The following is a 19,480-nucleotide window of genomic DNA, read 5'->3' as shown; positions in this document are numbered from 1 at the left end:
TTGCAAAATTATTATCTACTAGATTGCTTAAGGTCATTAGTGAGCTTGTCCATCCAGATCAATCTGGCTTTATCCCGCACAGGAATACGGCGTTGAATCTTAGGCGTCTGCATGGGGTTCTCGCAAGGGCCTCTACGTTACGGGAGCGGGCCGTATTGGCGCCGTTAGACGCCACAATGGCTTTTGATACAGTTGAATGGCCATATCTATGGGCAGTATTGGCCAAATTTTGTTTCGGCCCGGACTTCATCGGCTGGGTGCGTCTTCTCTATACAGCACCCCTCGCTCAGGTAGTGGTTACCGGTCGTGTTTCGGCGCCATTTTGTCTCGGGCAAGGCACCCAACAGGGCTGCCCACTTTCTCCTCTTTTGTTGTCTTTGGCCCTTGAACATCTCGCCGCTTGGCTTCGCTAGGAGCCTTCGCTCAAGGGTATTCGATGGTCTCCGCAGTTCGAAGATCGCATTTCATTATATGCGGATGATATTTTATTGTATCTGGCTTCTCCCAGGAAATCTTTGAATGTTCTCTGCGATGTGCTGGCTTCCTATGGTAGAAATTCGGGATTGGTTATAAATTGGACGAAATCCTATTTGTATGTTCTGTGTGGTGAGGCACCCGTGTTGCCTCTTAATTGTCCGATTCAAATTACAAAGGACAGGTTCAAATATCTCGGGATATATGTCTCCATGGATCCCGTGGTCAGATACGAAAAGACCCTTCTCCCTCCGTTGATTCGGCTCAAGCGAGATGTTGCGTGCTGGCAGAATCTTCCACTGTCTATGTTGGGGCGGGCTGTCCTCTTTAAAATGATGTTGCTATCAGCCTTCTTCAGCCTGGATAGCTTGACTCCACTTGGTAGTTCGGGCTGGACTGTTCCCACGAGGCACAGGGTCAAGGCTGATTTGCATTTAGCCATTGTCTGACCTAGGGTGGTGTGGAGTGCAAAAAAACGATGGATTTAGGCCCAGATCTTTGTACTGGGATGAATGTAAGACATTGTTCTGCATTCTGTCCATCAACTGTGTTTTTTGCAATTTTCACCCCGAGTGGGCTGGGTATGTTCAGACGAAGAGTCCCAGGCTCTCCACGTCACTGGAGTCAAGCTATCCAGGCTGAAGAAGGCTGATAGCCAGAAACCGGCCCTTGGATGCTTGATTCCAGTCTAGGAAAGACATGGCTTGGTAGTTCAGGCTGGACTGTTCCCATGAGGCACAGGGTCAAGGCTGATTTGCATATAGCCATTGTCTGACCTAGGGTGGTGTGGAGTGCAAAAAAAGATGGATTTAGGCCCAGATCTTTGTACTGGGGTGAATGTAAGACATTGTTCTGCATTCTGTCCATCAACTATGTTTTTTGCTAAACGGAACATAGCACAGCAGTGGGGGTCCCAGAGGCCAACCACTATTGAGGTGTGGATAGAAAACATGGATTGGTGCATGTTCCGGTAAAAAACTGTGTATTTGGCTCGGGCCACCCGAGGAAATGGAATAATGTATGGGGCCCGTGGAATCGATACAGGAGGAACATAGGTGTACCACCTGCGACTGCAACCATTAATGTCCCACTTTCCCCCTGACCCCTACTGTTAACGCTGACGTTGTATCTCTTCTGTACCCTCTCCTCCTCTCTCCTCCCCAGTTCATCATTAATTGTATCATATGCTGATATTGTGGATGACCCTCGTATGTTCTATGCACTCATGTATTCTGTGGTTGCCTTGCTTTAATAAAAAGAAATATAAAAAAAAAGAACTTGAGCCTTTGAAAGATGCCAGTGGGGGATCCCATTGGTTAAATGATTTCTTCTTGTTAAGTTAAAATGAAACCATATTTATAATATCTGTCTTTACAGTGGTAGAACACAAAAAACATGTTGCCTGTATAGCAGCAAAATCATAATGCATAATGAGTGGTTGTTTTGTTTGCTTTCTTTTTAGACAATGATTGCTTTTGATATGGATGGCAAAGTAAGAAAACCCAAGTTTGAGCTAGACAGTGAACAAGTACGGTATGAACACCGCTTTGCCCCTTTCAACAGTGTCATCACACCACCACCAGTGCACTACCTGCAGTTCAAGGTAAGCTTGAGTTCTTAAGTAAAAGCCATTGACATAGTTTTTTGCGCTCTCAGCTAGCAGACATTGCCCATACAATATGTATGATTTGAATGAGGAGTTTTCAAAGCTTGGCTTTGCCGACTGAATTCCTCCTTGGCTTTTCCAGTTGTGAGTAGTCAATACCTACTGTAACATACAGTAATCGTCACTGCTATTAATGTAGAATGCCTGTTTTCTACAAGAAAAAGGCAGTGCTGTATAAAATTATGGCCTATATCCTATTTGCTATGAAACAACTCTTATCTGCACTAAGAGATGGCATCTAGGCCCAAGAAAATAAACAAATAAAACGAGACAGTGGCTGATTTGTAGGATGAGAGCATAGACCCTATACCGAATGTACATGATGCACCAAAGAGAGCAGTATGTTCCTCCATATGATTTGGGAAAGTTCGGCCATTGAACAGTTTTATTTCTGGGTGCAGAGGACTTTGGCTACCACACCAGGTAGATCAGTCTAGATCAATTCTAAGTTGTCCATACTGCACTAGCTTAAGAAGAAAGACGGGCCATGGTACAGCTATTGTAAGGGTGGGTTGTATAGTAGCTAAAAGAGATAAAACATACAAATGGAGCTCAAGAGAGGCCCCATAGCTCCAGGAATGGTGAGAGGGAGATGGATTGCTGCTTCCTTACCGAGCGAGAGGTATTCAGTGCCAGGGTGTGCCTAAAAAGCATCTAAAGTAATGAAGATCATGGCAGAATTGCAGATACCAAACCTATAGCTTCATACAATGTGGCCTAACAGCTACAGTGGTCAACTTCGAAGCTGGGGAACTGGGTTCGAGTCTCAGCAGGGACGCTCAACATCATGTGATCCTGGGGTTATCTCTTCATCTCTCCATGCCTACCAACATTTTATATATCCATCTGTAACATAACTGGCTATCATGTAAAACGCTCTGATACCTTGGGGTCAAGTTTTCGCTATATAAAACTCTTTCGATAAAAATAGGGATACCAGGGGTTGATGGCCCTGTATTATCATATATATATATATATATTGTGTGTATATATTTATATACATTTTTAGTATCGCCCACAGGGGTTCACGCCCAACACTACAGCCATATAGATCTGCGGAGGATCTGCTAAAGTCCCAACTTTTTTTACCTGGTAAGACATGGTTTTCCTGGTTTGTGTATATACCGCATGTGCGGTGAATGTGATCTAAACGCACTGCGAATCAACTTGGTTTAGAACATTTTCAAAAGTTTTATTTAAAAAAAATAATAATAATATTAATCACAGAAGACCAGAGTTGGAAAAAGAACATACACTAGGATTCATTAGGCAAATATTTGTTTTTAAAAACTTTCTGCATCACTTGAATAGGAACAATCATGTCAACATCCTTCATAACTTGATTATACCCCAATGGGTGGCCATCAATGTCTGTGAATAATGCAGACATTTCGAGGCTTAAGCACAGTATACATCTTATCACAACGGCCGCAGGGCTTGTGTTGGTATTTCCACAGGTCAAAATGAGTACCTTGTTAAAAAAAAACCTGCTACTACGAGTGCTGTCATTGCCCAGTGAAGATCAAGCTATACTCACAATCAACTTAATAATTCTTTCATCCTTGAACTTTCAGAAAGGTTGGTGTTTTAGAGGGTGAAATAAAGTGTTACAATGTATCCTTGAGACATTTTGTGGTGCAAAGAGAGCCCTCAAACATTTTAATGTAACTGTCTCCATTGTTGTCTGTCTTGGGACTCTCTCTAATATCATAAACAATTTAAATAACTCTGTGCACATTTAGTATGACTCAAACACACACAAAAAAACTTTTTTGGGTTTTAAAAAGTAGTTTGTTAGCCAAATGAATGCATTATACATTTGTCTGAGAACACACTACTGTACTACCCCTTTTCAAAACCGCAAAAGTAGGGAATATACAGCCTTTTTAAGAAATTCAGAGCTAGGCATCCTTCCCATCATGGAGGGTCTGTGAGGCAAGTTGTTTTTCTGACTAAACAGAGAAGGATCTCTCAACACTGCTGCATCTCTCTGGCTCTTTTTTTGATGAAGATGTGTGTTTATGTGGGGTATATTTAGGTTTACTCCACATCAATCAATCAATCAATCAGTGACACTTATAGAGCGCGCTACATACCCGTAGGGTCTCAAGGCGCTGAGGGGGGGGGGGGGGGGGGGCCGCTACTGCTCGAACAGCCAGGTCTTCAGCTTCTTCCTGAAGGAGAGGTGGTCTTGGGTCAGGCGCAGGTCGGGAGGGAGGGAGTTCCAGGTCTTGGCGGCCAGGTAGGAGAAGGACCTTCCTCCTGTAGTCGCTCTTCGGATGCGGGGGACGGCGGCGAGGGCGTGGTTGGCTGATCGGAGGTGGCGTTTGGGAGCGTAGAAGTTGATCCGGCTGTTGAGGTAGCTCGGGCCTTGGTCGTGTAGGGCTTTGTGTGCGTGGGTGAGGAGGCGGAAGGTGATTCTTTTGTTGACGGGGAGCCAGTGAAGGTCTCTCAGATGTCCGGTGATGTGGCTGGTTCGTGGGATGTCGAGGATGAGTCTGGCTGAGGCGTTCTGGATCCGCTGGAGTCTCTTCTGGATCTTGGCGGTGGTACCGGCGTAGAGGGCGTTGCCGTAGTCCAGTCGGCTGGTGACGAGGGCCTGGGTGACGGTCTTCCTGGTCTCGGTGGGGATCCACCAGAAGATCTTCCGTAGCATGCGTAGGATGTTGAAGCACGCCGAGGAGACGTTGTTGACTTGCCTGGTCATGGAGAGGGAGGAGTCCAGGATGAAGCCCAGGTTGCGTGCATGGTCTGTCGGTTTGGGTGCGGTGCCCAGGGCGGGAGGCCACCAGGAGTCGTCCCAGGCGGAGGGTGAAGAGCCCAGGATGAGGACCTCCGTCTTGTCAGAGTTCAGTTTCAGGCGGCTGGTCGTCATCCACTCGGCTACCTCTTTCATTCCTTCGTGCAGGTTGGCTCTGGCGGAGGCGGGGTCGTAGGTCAGGGAGAGGATCAGCTGGGTGTCGTCGGCGTAGGAGATTATGCTGAGGTTGTGTTTGCGTACGATGGCCGCGAGGGGGCTCATGTAGACGTTGAAGAGGGTGGGGCTCAGAGATGATCCTTGAGGGACGCCGCAGATGACTTCGGAGGCCTCTGACTTGTACGGTGGTAGGCGGACTCTCTGTGTTCTTCCGTCGAGGAAGGAAATGATCCATTCCAGCGCCTTGTCCTGGATTCCGATGTTGCTGAGGCGCTGTACTAGGGTGCGGTGGCAGACCGTGTCGAATGCCGCGGAGAGGTCTAGGAGGATGAGGGCCGCTGTTTCTCCATTGTCCATCAGGGCTCGGATGTCATCGGTGGCGCCGATGAGGGCGGTCTCGGTGCTGTGATTGGCTCGGAAGCCGGACTGTGAGGGGTCGAGGGATCCGTTCGTCTCGAGGAAGGCGGCCATCTGCTTGTTGACGGTCTTCTCGATGACTTTGGCTGGAAACGGGAGGAGCGAGATGGGGCGGTAGTTCTTGAGTTCGGTGGGGTCCGCTGTTGGTTTCTTGAGTAGAGCGCTGAGTTCGGCGTGTTTCCAGCTCTCAGGGAAGGTGGCGGTGTCGAAGGATGTGTTGATGATGTCTCGCAGGTGGGGTGCGATGACAGCGTCGGCCTTGTTGAAGACGTGGTGAGGGCAGGGGTCGGTCGGTGATCCGAATAAGAATCAGAATAAGAAAATACTTTATTCGATTTAAGAACAATAAAATCATAAGTCACAGTTTATACAATCTTAAAAATTAGCGATTCAGTAGACAAATGATCTATTTTGGGACAATTCCATCAATTAATAAATCAGTTGGTTAGAATACTATATTACAAGATTATGCTCTTTCTTTTTTTAATTATGCTTTTCAGGAAGCCGATCATGATAAACATACAATATACATTTTCTATAAATTGTAAATATAAAAAGGCGGGTTGACATTGCCTTCACCCTCCTTGTTTTATAAATGGCAGAATCCATCTTCCTCTTTCGTTTGAATATAATTTACAGAAAAGAATCACATGCATAGTTGTTTGAGTTGAGATATCATCACATGGACACTTACATACATTTCTAGTCCAGTCATTAATATTAGGGAAGCTGACCAGACGGTGAAATCAGTCAACCCTAAACCTTGTAAGTATAAATCTCTCGTACCCTCCCATATACCACGTCAGATAGGGTTGGATGTGATAGGTTACCAATGTCAATTGATGCTGAATCACCATATGTTTATTCACCTCCAGAGCAGCTCTCAGAGACTCTAAATGTGACATACATAATAGTTTAAAATCTTTCCTAGAATTAGAGCTCCTAGTTTCTGGACAGGTATACAAATCATAACGATCAATATCTTATAAAAATTCCTAATATAATTGAGGGGGGCTCAGGCGTTTTCCGCCTCCAGGTGATGAGGCGTTTGGCCATCAGGAAGCCCAGATTGACAAATCAGGAGGTGATCCTTTTCTTTTTGTCTCTGTGATAAAGACCCAGGATGCATGTTTCCTATATGTAGAATATAGGGTATTCCATACAAGGTGATAGCCTGGCCGTAACTCCCTGCCAGTAAAGTTGAAGAGGGGTACAAGACCATAACATGTGTAGCAGGTCTGTGTCTAACAGAGCACAACGGCGGCATGGAGCGTCTACAACGTGGACATGAAGATTCATTTTGGCTGGGGTGAGGTAGGCTCTTTTTTTTTTTTTTAAATGTGTTTTTATTGCAGAATTAGAAACAAGACCACATCAGAGGCCAGTCATCACTCTTGCAGCATTACAACCTTAAAGACGACAGAGCCACCATACACAGCCATTTAGCCCACATCCCGGAGGTTGGGCGGCGCTGCAGGACCATCCTTCCCAGGAAGATATTTCTGTGAACCCCTTTCCCAGGATCCGACCAGCATCACTTTTTAGTATCTGCTTTTACCCCCCTAAAACTCCCCCCCCCCCCCCCCCCCCCCCCCCCCATGCAGCAACAAGCGAACTCAAAATACTCCAGGAAAGACCACCATCAGCTCATACCCGGTCCAACATAGCTCAAGCCATACCGTTCCAGATTCCTTTTCCCAGGCCCCCCCTGTGTGACAGCCAGAATGCCTGCCTACCATCCTAGGAGCCCCCCGTCACCCTGGCCGTACCTACTCACTATCTGCCGGGAGTAGTCCAGGCCGCTATGTCGAGCAACCTCCCTCAAGACCCCCTCCCCCCCCCCCAACTACCACTGCCGCTGCTGCAAATGCGGGTCGTCCAAAACCGTACCATCTCAGGGGCTCGCCACATACCAGGAGTCGTTCGCAATCGCTAAGAGTGCATGGAATCCGCATGGACTATCATTCCTCCTCATCCTCTCCCACCATGTAATCACGCAACGCTTGCACCACCAATTCCCAGGCTCTCGCCATGTCCAGACAGCTCTCCTTGCCAAGTCTAGTAGCCTGCCGCATTCTAATAATGCTTTCACTGCCCGCCCATTTCAACAGCTCATTCATCCACCTCCTCACTGAAGGGCCTTCTCTAGACTTCCAGTGCCAGGTTATCTCCCTCTGCGCCAACATAAGTCCTAAATCAATGAATTTACTCGTGATTTTCGTTTTTTTAGTATGCAGGAACCAGAGCAGGAGACATGCCGCCATATCAAAGTCCACCTCCCTATCTGTCACCGCATTCAAGAGTACCCCCACCTCCGACCAATACGTCCCCAGTTTCGGACACCTCCATCACAGGTGATCCAAGGCAACCTCGGGAGCCAAGCACCTCGGGCACACTGCGTCAAGCACCTGGAAGTACCGCTTTAACCTCTCCGGGGTCAGGTACGCCCTGTGTAGGATAAAGAAATGCACCTGCTGAAACCGTGCGTTCCTCGTGCCCTTCCACGTCCGCCTCAGGATCTGACTCCAGACCGTGTCCGAAATGGGCTTGCCTATGCTATCCTCCCATCGCGATTTTAAAGCCAGCATCGGTGTCAACCCCTCGTTCAACATTCTCATGTGGAGACACATCACTGCTTTAGCAGTGCCCGCGGCCATTACCACATACTGACACGCCAAGGTCACCTCTGGCTCAGCGAGCCCTACCCCCCAATGCTTTTGCAGCGCCACCACCACTGCCGCGTGCAATAGAAAGGTACCATCCGGCAACCCGAACTGCTGCTGGAGCACCCGATAGGGAACCAATGCTCCATCAACGTACAGGTCCCCCACCATCTGTAGCCCCAACTCCTCCCATTCCAGAAGCCTAGACCAGTCACCCCCATGCGGCAGCGCTGTTAACATCCCCAGAGGTATCTCCGGTGCATACGGGCGGACTTTCCTCGCTCTTTTCACGCTCCTTTGCCAGCACGACCTAAGCGTCCTTTCCTCCACCGTAAGCTCCTTCAAATCCAGTTTCTGTTGCATAACTATGTAAGAAAGGACGCACCTTGGAATACCAGCACCACGGTCACTCTCAGGACCCCTGAATTCCCGAGCAACATTCTGTGTTAGGACCTGCAGTTGTGCTGCTAGGTAATACAGTTCAAAATCGGGGACTGCCATCCCCCCTTCAGTCTTAGGCCTAATCAGAGTGTCCAGTGCCACCCTCCGCCGGCCTTGGCCCCAAAGGAAGCCAGTCACCAGCGTCTTCAGTTCCTTAAAGACCCGCTGCGGGATCCACACCGGCAGTGTACGAAAATAATAAAGCAGCCGTGGAAGCGCCACCATCTTTAGCAGCGCTACTCGGCCCAATACCGACAGGGGGAGCGAGGCCCAGAATGTCATGCTGCCCCTCAGTGCACGTATGCATCGCCCTACGTTCCCCTCCAGTAGGTCAGCCGCCTCGTGGTAAATGCGCACCCCGAGGTAGGTGAAGCCAGAGGGCTCCCACACCACCTCTCTCGCTAACAGGGGACAGGGTGTACCCGCCCGCAGTGGGAATATACAGGTCTTAGTCCAATTCACCTTAAGGCCTGATAACCGACCGAATCCATCCAGCATATCCACCGCTCCCTCCAAAGACCGCTCAGCGTCCGCCAAGTACAGAAGCAAGTCATCAGCGTATAATGATATATAATTCGACTCCGGCCCTTGCGCGATACCTCCATATATGGCGCCTGTCCTCGCCTGCGCCGCTAGCGGCTCCATCGCCAATGCGAACAGCAGGGGCGACAATGAGCAGCCCTGTCTCGTCCCTCTGCAAACAGGGTAGGCCGAAGATATCAGCGGGCCCAGGCGCACCCTTGCCCTAGCCGACTTGTAAAGAACCCTCGTCCAACTCTGGAAACCCTCCCCAACTCCAAACTTCAGCAGCACCTCGTCTAAATACCTCCATTCAAGGCTATCGAAAGCTTTCTCGATATCAACTGCCAATACCACGGAATCAAGAGCCGAAGACCCGGCACTATCCAAAATTCGGACCAGCCTTCGTATATTCATGGAGGTATTCCTAGTTGGGATAAACCCCGCCTGGTCCCTATGCACCAGTGTTGTCATGTGCGGCAGTAACCTGGTGGCCAGTATGCGACTCAGAATCTTGTAGTCCACCGTCAGCATTGATAACGGCCTGTAAGACGTCACACTCAACGCATCCTTGCCTGGCTTCAACAGTGGCACCACTAGTGCCTCCCTCATTGACTCAGGCAGGCAACCTCGCTGCTTGGCCTCCGAATACACCACCATTAGTTTTGGCGCTGGGGTATCAACAAATTTGGCATAGAATTCAATTGGCAAACCATCCACCCCTGGGGTCTTATTTCGAGCCATCTGTTTAATAGCCACTCTCACCTCAGCTAGTGTTATCGGACCTCCCAGTTCCTTGGCATCCTCACTATCCAGCACTGGCAGTGGGAGCAAGGCCAAGTGGTCGCCTATCTCATCCCTCTCCACCTCCAGGTGGCATTCATACAATCCCGTGTAGTACGACTGAAAGCGCGCCAGCACAGCTGATTGTGAGTAGACCACCTCCCCTCCCTCTGTTCTGATACTCATGACCGGGCACCCCCTAGGCTCCGGGTCTGCAAGTTTGGCTAGGAGTGCACCCACTTTATCACGTTCCTCATGCACCTTAACGTTGTACAACTTATAGTCATAGCACCGCAGCCTTTCAGTCTCAGTCGCCACCACCTCCCTCGCTTCCGCCAATCTCTCCTGTAGCTCCGGCCGGCCAGGCCTCTGTTGCTCCAGGCCACGCAACTCCTCTTCCGCTTTCGCCAAATCATTCAGGACCGCCGTCCGCGCATTCGAGAATCTACCCATGCACACACCTCTCACCACCACTTTCATCGCATCCCACTCCAGCGAACGTGACGTGGCCGAGCCCTCATTCTCCGCAAAGTAGCGGTCAATGCCCTGTTGAACCATGTCACTGAACACCAGATCCTCCAGTATCTCAGGCCTCAGCCTCCAAGATGGGACCGCCGACCTAGCCCGTTGCCACTGCACTGACACCAATAAGGGGTTATGATCCGATATGGTCCTAGCCAGGTACTCAGTATTGGACACCAGCGTCGCCAAAGTGCCACTACACAGCACTGCGTCCAATCTAACATGCAGTTCGTGCACTGTAGAGAAGTAGGAGTAGTCCCTCATCTCCGGGTGCTGCTCCTTCCACACATCAAGCAATCCCCATTTCTCCTGCCAATCCTTCCTATGAGCCGCCAGCCTGCGAACTGGGGAGTCGACCAACGGCGGATGTGACCTATCTAGTACCACATCAGTAATCGAGTTAAAATCGCCCCCTAATAAGACCGGGCCAGCCAAAAAGTGAGCCAGCGAACTCGTTAAGCCGTCAAAAAAACGGGCCTGATCAGAATTGGGGGCATACACACTGCAGAGGACCACCTCTCTACCGTAAAGCCTCCCCTCCACCGCCACATACCTACCCTCGGGGTCCACCCGCTGTGTCGTGACTTGGAACGGAGTCCCCGCTCTCACCCATATTAGGGCCCCTCTGGCAAATGCTGAATAGGTCGTGCCAAACACTTGACCCCGCCACCTCCTTTGCAAGGCTCCACATTCTTTCTTAGTTAAGTGAGTCTCCTGAAGCATTGCTATCTGCACTCCCCGCCTCACCAGGTATGCATGCACCTTATGACGTTTCACCATTGTCTGAAGTCCACGGACATTCCACCTAATACATTTCACATTAGGTAACGACCCCAGAATAGACATTTCTACACAGTGACACCATTAAACAGTTGTTCCCCGCATTGCAGCAGTTGCCCCCCCTTCCCAATCCCCCCACAAAACACCCCAAACCCCACTCCCCAGGACAGGACCTAATAACCCAGCTTCAGTTCCGTTCCAAACCATCAAAACCACACATGTACACTAATCTGTGGTCGCCACCACAGAATGCCTTAAGGGCCACAAGAGGGTGATAGGGCACCGAACCAGGGCAGGTAGAGCACCCACTCCGCGCCCCAGTCCCATGCTGCTTGCTCAGCCCCATACCTGTCCGCAAACCAAAAGTCTGGAGAGTCAGTCCCAGCAGGTACCCCGGGGTACCAGAATCATCGAAACATCACTCATTAAACATTCCATCCGAAGTCTGTGGGGTAACCTCTGGACCCTTGGTACTCCCCGTTTCCGATTCATCGCCTCCAGATTTCTCGCCCTCTTCCTCCGAGGCCGACCCCTCCGACGTTCTGTCCCGCTAAGATCCCGTCATGCTTGCCGTTGCAGCCACAGCCCCCTTCCTGTCCTCCGCCATCTGGGCATCTCGCACGGCCCGCTGGAGTTTGTTCCGTGAGCGAATGCGCTGCGACTTCCTGATCCGGATCGGTTTTGGTCTTTCCCTCCCGCTCTTATTCGTGCGGTCCGTTCCAGCACGGTACAATTCTAGCCACGACCAAGCCTCGTCCGGAGTTTGGAAGAAGTGTGTCCTGCCATCGAGGATAATCCGTAGTTTGGCAGGAAAGAGCAAGGAATATTGAATCCCCTCTTCTCTCAGCTCTTTTTTAACTGACAGAAAGGATGCCCTGTGTTTCTGCACTTCCTGCGTATAGTCCGGAAAGATCGTGACCTTGCTATTATCCACTTGGAAGGGACCCTGGGAACGTGCTCTCTGTATCAAGAGGTCGCGGTCCTTATAGTGCAGCAGTTTCACCACCATCGGTCGGGGTGGTCGGCCCGCCAGGCCGACCACCGGGACCCTGTCCGCTCTCTCTAAGGAGAAGAAAGGAGAAAGCCCCTCCGGCGCCACTACAGTCTTAAACCAGTCCTCCATGTACGCCACTGCGTCGTCTTTCTCAATCTTTTCCGGAAGGCCCACCACCCTTACGTTGTTCCTTCTGTTACGACTTTCCGCATCCTCCGCCCGTCGTTCCAGAGTCGCCAAACGACCAAGAATATCCGTTATTTTGTGTTCCGCCGTCACCACAGCAGGCTTCAAGTCCAGGAGTAATTGTTCATGTTCCTTCACCTTATCCGAGAGCTTGGTGTGGTCAGCCCTGAGGAGGCCTAGCCCCGTGGCAACCTGCGCAATATCATCGTGCAGTGTTTCCTTTGTCGTGGTAATCGCGGCCAGGATAGCGTTGAGACGCAAGTTCAGCCTCTGTTCCGGCGTAGTGTCATCCTGTGGGGCCCAGGCACCTCCAGTTTGAATCGAGGTGGACGCGTCTTCCAGTCCTGGCGGTGGGCCCAGAACCCCGCCCGCAGCGGCCATCTTGCGCTTGGAGGATGCTCCCCCTAGTCCACCAGTTATGGCCCCGCCAACCGCAACTACCCCTCCAGTCACACCACCAGTTGCTCCTTACCGGGGAAGACAGCGGCGACACACAACAGGGCTCCCCACACCTCGGCAAAGTCAGTTCCTGCGTCCGTCCTGTGCCAGCTGTGACCCCAAAACGCACCTTCAGGCTGCGGCCATTACCAGCAATACACAGTTCAATGCCACCATTAGGGCCCAGGGCCACCTTCCAAATCCAGCCTCCCGGGCAGCAACGTTCCTCCAGGCAGGGAGGCGGGGGCCCCCCCGGGGCCACTCACGCCGGCCGCCCGACCAGGGCACTGCAACAGTCCAACAGAACAACCCCAGCCCTCGCTCCAGATGTGCTCCACCTCGCAGTCACAGCAATCCAGGCGGGCGATTCCCGCTAATATAAGAAGCCCCTGTAATCTAAAGGTGAAGGCAGGGCGCCTCCCGTCCTCAGGAGCTCATAGGCGTGGAATCGCCTCCCAAGTGCCCGGGTCCCCAGCTGCGTGTGCTCCAGCCCTTCCGCTACCGCAGCTTCAGTGTCCGCCGGCCGCCTGCACCAGCTAGTCTTCATGCGGTCGGGTCTGCCTATCAGCGCGGCTCCCTCCAGGCGTCTCAGGCCAGCGCTCTGTGTGCGGCCTCCGCCCGCCACAGGCGCCGCAGCCCCAGGTCCGCCCGTCCTGCGCCAGCTTCCAGGACAGCGAGCGGGAGGGGGAGGGCGCGAGGAATCGCACTGACCGCAATCTGGGGGGGCATCGCCTCCGGCCCCTTGCTCGGACCCGAGGGTGTCCTCAAGCGCTTCTCCGCTCCCCACGCTCCACTCGGCGGCCACCAGGACATCAGCCGCAAGCGCCCACAGTCCTCGGTCCGCTCCGGATCCTCACGCCGCCATCTTGCCTTTGTGCATGGCCGGGCTCCTCCGTGTCACGGATCTCCGTCTCCGCTCGGCCCCCAGGGCACCGCCAGCAGCCAGACTCTCTGCGCCGAGCAGCATTCACCTCCCACAGCGAATTTATGCCTCCAGAGGTCCCGCAGGCAGCAACAACAGGATTAATTACGGGACACGGCGCGAATATCTGAAAATCCTAGGCTGCCAGTGTTCCAGTATATATGAGATTTGGGTCCGGTAAGTCTGGCGTGAAGGGGAATAGGCATTACAGAGCAGCAAAGTGATGCCGCATAGCAGTAATCAAATCAGGGATGTTACGTGGGTCTGAGGTACAGTAACAGATCATCTGTGTAAAGGGATATGGTGTGTAGACCATCTCCTAGAGGAATGTCCCAGTCCTCGCCTTTTCTCCGGACTACTGCAGCCAGTGGCTCTATTGCCAGAGAAAAGACTAATGGAGAAAGTGGGCAGCCTTGACGGATGTTCCCTATATATGGCTATTGGTCGCTAAGACAAAAGAGCCAGTCTTGGCCCTAATCAGCGGATGTCTTTACAGCAATTGAACTAAACGTAGAAAACAGGCCCAAAGTCATAGCGCTGAATGCTTCGACTAAAAAGGGCCATTCTAAAGAATCAAAGGCCTTTTCGAGGTCCAACATAAGGCATCCTGCCTGAGGCCAGATTACTGATGAATATTGCATAACACGGTAAAAGCGTCTGAGATTCAGGAAGGTATTGCACACAGGAGTGGACCTGGGTTGGGACCAAGGGTGCTAAAGGGTTCGCAAGGATTTTGGCCAGGACCTTGTAATCTGTATTGAGCAAGGCCAAAGTTCGGTATGTTTCCAACTCCTTGGGGTCCCTATCTGACTTGTGGAGATAGAGACCAACTATGCCTCTCGCTGGGAGGCAGATAAGGTAGACGCCGAAAGGGCCTCCTCATATAAGACTTGCAGCCGGGAAGCAATTAGCGGAGCTTAGGCTTTTTGATCAGGTATGATGCACTGCAGTGAGATTGTGGAAAAGAAGTGACCAAATTCACTAGAGTCTGTAGTAGTGACAGACTGATATAATCATGTGTAATGTCGTGTGAGCTTCTAATGTATTTCACGTTGGGTATAAAGTAGTGCTCCGATGGCGGAGCGCAACGTCATGGTAGGGGAAGTGATTGTTTTGGGCGAATAAGCAATGTCAGCAAGCGGGCAGAGCGGTCAGCGGTGGCATGTGTGCGCGCTGAATGGGCTGCGTAATTAAGACAGTGTAATCGCTTTAGCAGAGACATGTGTTTGTGTGCATGTTCGCTAACTGATGTATCTCAGTGTGCGGCTTGAATTTTGTTGCAGAGAATTGTAAGTTTGTTACGAGTAAGATCGCCCTCAAGGCTCTTAAGCATATTCCATTGCATTCCCAGGCAGTGGCCTCTTATAGTGTCCTTGAATGCGTCCAACTCAAGAAACCTTGTGGATTCGGTTTGGCCATTCTACTCGAAGTAAGGAGGGGTCTTCTAGGGTCCTAGGCTGCAGCCGCCAAGTAGGGATGGTCGGAGTATCTGTATCCCACGCCAGTTGCAAAAACTGCGGATTATGGTCTGCTTGGGTATGACCTTAATAGTCAATGTGTAGAACAGAAAGGAATAAGATTAGGTGACTAAGTATTCGATCAAGCTGGACGTGCAATTGATATGGGACAGAGAAGAAGGAATGTTCGAGGCATGTGGGCTGCTAAATTCATATCTTTGCATTAGATCGCCACCTAGTGTTGGGTCCGGATGATCGCACATTGTTGTCCTGGAAGAGTCTTCGAAGTATCCTGAGATGGGTGGCTCCTCCCCTGGACTACAGTGCGCATGGGCATCGGCTCCATCCCCAGATTGTTTTTTTCCGCCATTGGGTTCGGATGCGGTCTCGACGTCTCTCCGTCGGAACCGAATAAACATCACTTTATACGGCCAAAAGGCTTTGGGTTCTTTGCGTCGGTATTGTTTGCGTACGGTCTCGAGTTCTTCCGTCTCTCGGAGCCGGAATCACCGGAGTTTTTTACTACTCTTCGGACATCGAGGCCTTCTCAACGCGACTCGACACTAAGTTCCCAACATGGAGCGGAGTCCGTTTAAACTCTGTCCGCTCTGTGGGTCCAAATACCCACATATAGACGTACACCCGGTCTGTAATAAGTGCCTTTCGCCAGACCATGACGAAGGAAGTTGCCGGGCCTGTGCGAAGTTCAGGTCGAAGAAAACTCTCACGATTCGGCGCGCAGTGCGCCTTGTGGCCAACCAGGCGGCCCCGGATCCAGATAACATCTTCGGCGACCAAGAAGAGGAGGACCAGAGCCATCATCTTCAAATCTCCCCGCCTGAGACGGAGGTCGAGGCTGATCCGGAATATGACGACGACGGAGTCGTGGGTCAAGGCCTTGAATACGTCGACGAGGTAGGGGACGACGTTATGGTTTATGGGGCCGAGGAAGATAGCTCAGGGGACGAGCTATGCCCCGAAGTTGACGAACATCAGGAGGGGTCGCGGGATCGCCTGTCGGCCTTACCCAAGACCCTGTAGCGCAAGCCACGGCCCCGCCTGCCGGCCCGGCCACGGACATACTTGCTGCGCCGAGGGTTTCGAAACCGAAACTGAAAACAACGGTCTCGACTGCACCTAAAATGGCCGACCCGAAACCGAAACCGAAAGTTAAGGACTCAATCGTCCCTAAGATGGCGGTCTTAACAGCAAAAACAAATAAACCGGCGGCCTCATCGACTCCGTCGACCTCCGGTCCGCAGAAGTCGAGGAAGCACGGCGATTCTAAAGGGTCGAAATCGGCGCCGGAGGAGAGATCCTCTAAAAAGAGTGGCACGCACAAGACAAGCGCGCCGGCGCCGGCGAAGCCTGCCAAGGCAACCGACACGGCCTCGGCTCCAACGGAGACATCTGCGCATCGCTCCAGGGACTCGGGGTTGGCGCCGTCCATCCCTCCGAAAGACCAACGGAACGTCGCATCCGAAGGCAAGGCCACCTCGTCGGTGCCGAAGACATCGGTCACCGACGCATCTCTTGTGGCTGCTTCACTACAAAGAATTAAAGACAAGGCCTTTTCTTCGTCGACGCCAACGCCATCGACGCAGAAGGCGGCAGACGTCCCGGTCAAACCGGCAAGTAAGCTCCTCTTCCTTCTACCGCCTAAAGTGGTGCCAAAGGCCTTTTCCTCGAAATCAACGCCAAAGAAGTCGGAATCTTCTACGGCGGGGACATCTTCGGGTCAACTGCTCGACCCTGAAGAGGATTCGGAGTGTTTCATAGACGCGGACACGGGGAAGTTAACCCTTTATAAAAGGAAGATCACTTCGCCGCCGGTGGAATCCTACGTCATTCCCCTAAAGAAGAAAAAGTTTCCACAGGACGCCTCAGGCCTCATGGAACCTATCCAGCCTCCTCTGGGAAGGAGCCCAACACCGTCTCCAGACCACTCTGAAAGTGAGGGCTATGGTGAAGATGAACAATACACGTTCACAGGAAATGAACCTGATGCGCAGCCAGATTCTTATTATGGCATTGGGGACCAAGGCACCCAGGATGTGGGGCAAGACCCACAGACTTTCAGTACACGTGCATCCCCTACGGAGGATTCTGCAGGTTTTCATGCACTCATTGAAAGGGCAGCTGCTAATCATGATGTGGACATGCATGCTGACCCTGTTGAGGAGGACTTTCTATTCGACACATTTTCAGTTTCGGAAAGAAATGTAAAGACCCTGCCTATGCTCAAAGGGGTCCTCAAGCATGCTGCGGACATCTTTAAAGAGCCTACCAGGGCGAGGGTGGTCAACCCACGTATTGAAAAAAAGTACAGACCAGCGCCTGCAGACCCTGCATACATTCGGGGACAATTGCCGCTTGACTCCTTGGTGGTAGCAAACGCACGCAAGAGGGCCAACTCCCAAACAACGGGTGAAGCTCCTCCCCCGGATAAGGAGTCCAAAGTGCTAGAGGCAGGAGGCAAAAGAGTGGCTGCACAGGCTGCCAATTTCTGGCGTATTGCTAATACACAGGCACTACTGGCACGGTATGATAGATCACATTACGACACACTAGAGCAGATTGTAGAACACCTGCCTCCGCAGTTTCAAGAGGGCACCAAGATGATTATACAAGAAGGACAATTGATATCCAACGCGGCCATAAAGTGCGCACTGGATGTCGCGGACACAGCCGCTAGGGCCATTAACACCAGTGTCATGCTCAGGAGACAGGCTTGGCTCCGCATATCGGGGTTCAAACCTGACATTCAAACAACCATACTTAATCAACCAGTCAATCCGGATAGACTGTTTGGTCCAGATGTTGACACCACCCTGGAAAAAATTAAAAAGGACACTGAAACCGCTAAATCGATGGGGGCCCTACAATCTCAGCAGTTTCGTGGCAATAATTTTCGTCGCTCAGGTGCCCGTGGAGTCACCAGAGGACAGATGGGTCAACAGTCACAGTTCCCTAGAGGTGGAGCACAGTCCTCGTACCCCAAACAAAACAAGAGGGGCTACAGGGGAAACAGCAACAAAGGACGTGGCAAAGGAGGCAACAATTCACGCTCCTCTGCCCCAAGCAACCAGTGACTCTCTGTCACTACCCCCCGACCATTTAACACCTGTCGGGGGGAGAATACAGCAGTTCCTGCCCGTCTGGATCAACATCACCACAGACAGGTGGGTGCGACAGCTTATCCAGTACGGTTACTGTCTAGAGTTAAAGTCCACTCCACCCAACATTCCACCAAGGCACAGACCTATGTCCGCAGAGCACTTGCACTTATTGCAGCAGGAAGTGTTGGTGATGCTGCAAAAAGGGGCAATCGAGCTCGTGCCAGTGGGGGAGGAAGGCACGGGGGTTTATTCCCTGTACTTCCTCATTCCAAAGAAGGACGGATCTCTCAGACCAATTCTGGATCTCCGTCCCCTCAATCTGTACATACTGTCAGAGCATTTCCACATGCTTACACTGCAACAGATTCTTCCTATGTTAAACAAAGGAGACTTCTTAGCAACCTTGGATCTCAAGGATGCTTATTTCCACATTCCGCTACATCCGTCCCACAGAAAGTACCTCAGGTTCACTATCCAGGGCACGCATTATCAGTTCAAAGTCCTACCCTTCGGAGTCACAACTGCCCCAAGGGTCTTTACCAAGTGTCTGGCGACTGTAGCAGCGCACCTCAGGAGGCAGAACATCCATGTCTACCCCTACCTCGACGACTGGCTCGTTCAAGCCAGGTCGGAACAGCAGTGCGCCGCGGACATGTCGACTACCATTCACCTCCTTCACGACCTGGGTTTCTCGTTGAATTACCCGAAGTCACACCTTCAGCCGGCACACGTCCGGCAGTTTCTGGGTGCGACAATCAATACCCTGACGGCCTCGGCACAACCAAACCAGGTCAGGATAGACGGCATACAGTCTCTAATCCAGAAGTTCAGACCGGGACACTCACTTCCAGCAAGAGTGTTCATGCAGTTGATAGGCATGATGGCCTCCTGCATCTTCATAGTCCCGCACGCACGGTTGCATATGCGCCCGCTCCAGGAGTGCTTAGCAAATCAGTGGACACAGGCTCAGGGACAATTAACAGACCTAGTGTTGGTTACCAGTCGGGCATACAACTCTCTGCATTGGTGGACTCCACACAACCTTTGCAAGGGCCGACTGTTCCAGGAGCCAGTGCCACAGGTTATCCTGACAACGGACGCATCTCTCCAGGGATGGGGAGCACACCTGCTCACTTACACAGTGCAGGGACTATGGACGACGCAGCAACAGAAGATGCACAT

General features: G+C 51.6%; 1 protein-coding gene across 3 annotated transcripts in view; it reads left to right on the top strand.

The window, feature by feature from the left end:
• NAA35 (N-alpha-acetyltransferase 35, NatC auxiliary subunit) overlaps positions 1–19,480 on the top strand; it is a 485,576-nt gene that overhangs the window by 382,247 nt on the left and 83,849 nt on the right. For all 3 annotated transcript variants that reach the window (XM_086961291.1, XM_086961289.1, XM_086961290.1), the window contains one exon: positions 1,937–2,077. In XM_086961291.1, coding sequence (XP_086817417.1) covers positions 1,937–2,077 — 141 coding nt within the window. The remainder of the gene's footprint in view (positions 1–1,936; positions 2,078–19,480) is intronic.

Source organism: Lissotriton vulgaris, chromosome 3_1 (assembly GCF_964263255.1).
Source record: "Lissotriton vulgaris chromosome 3_1, aLisVul1.2, whole genome shotgun sequence".
NCBI classification, from domain to species: Eukaryota; Metazoa; Chordata; class Amphibia; order Caudata; family Salamandridae; genus Lissotriton; species Lissotriton vulgaris.
The sequence above is the reverse complement of the archived record's forward strand: the minus strand, read 5'-3'. Positions and strand labels throughout refer to the sequence as shown.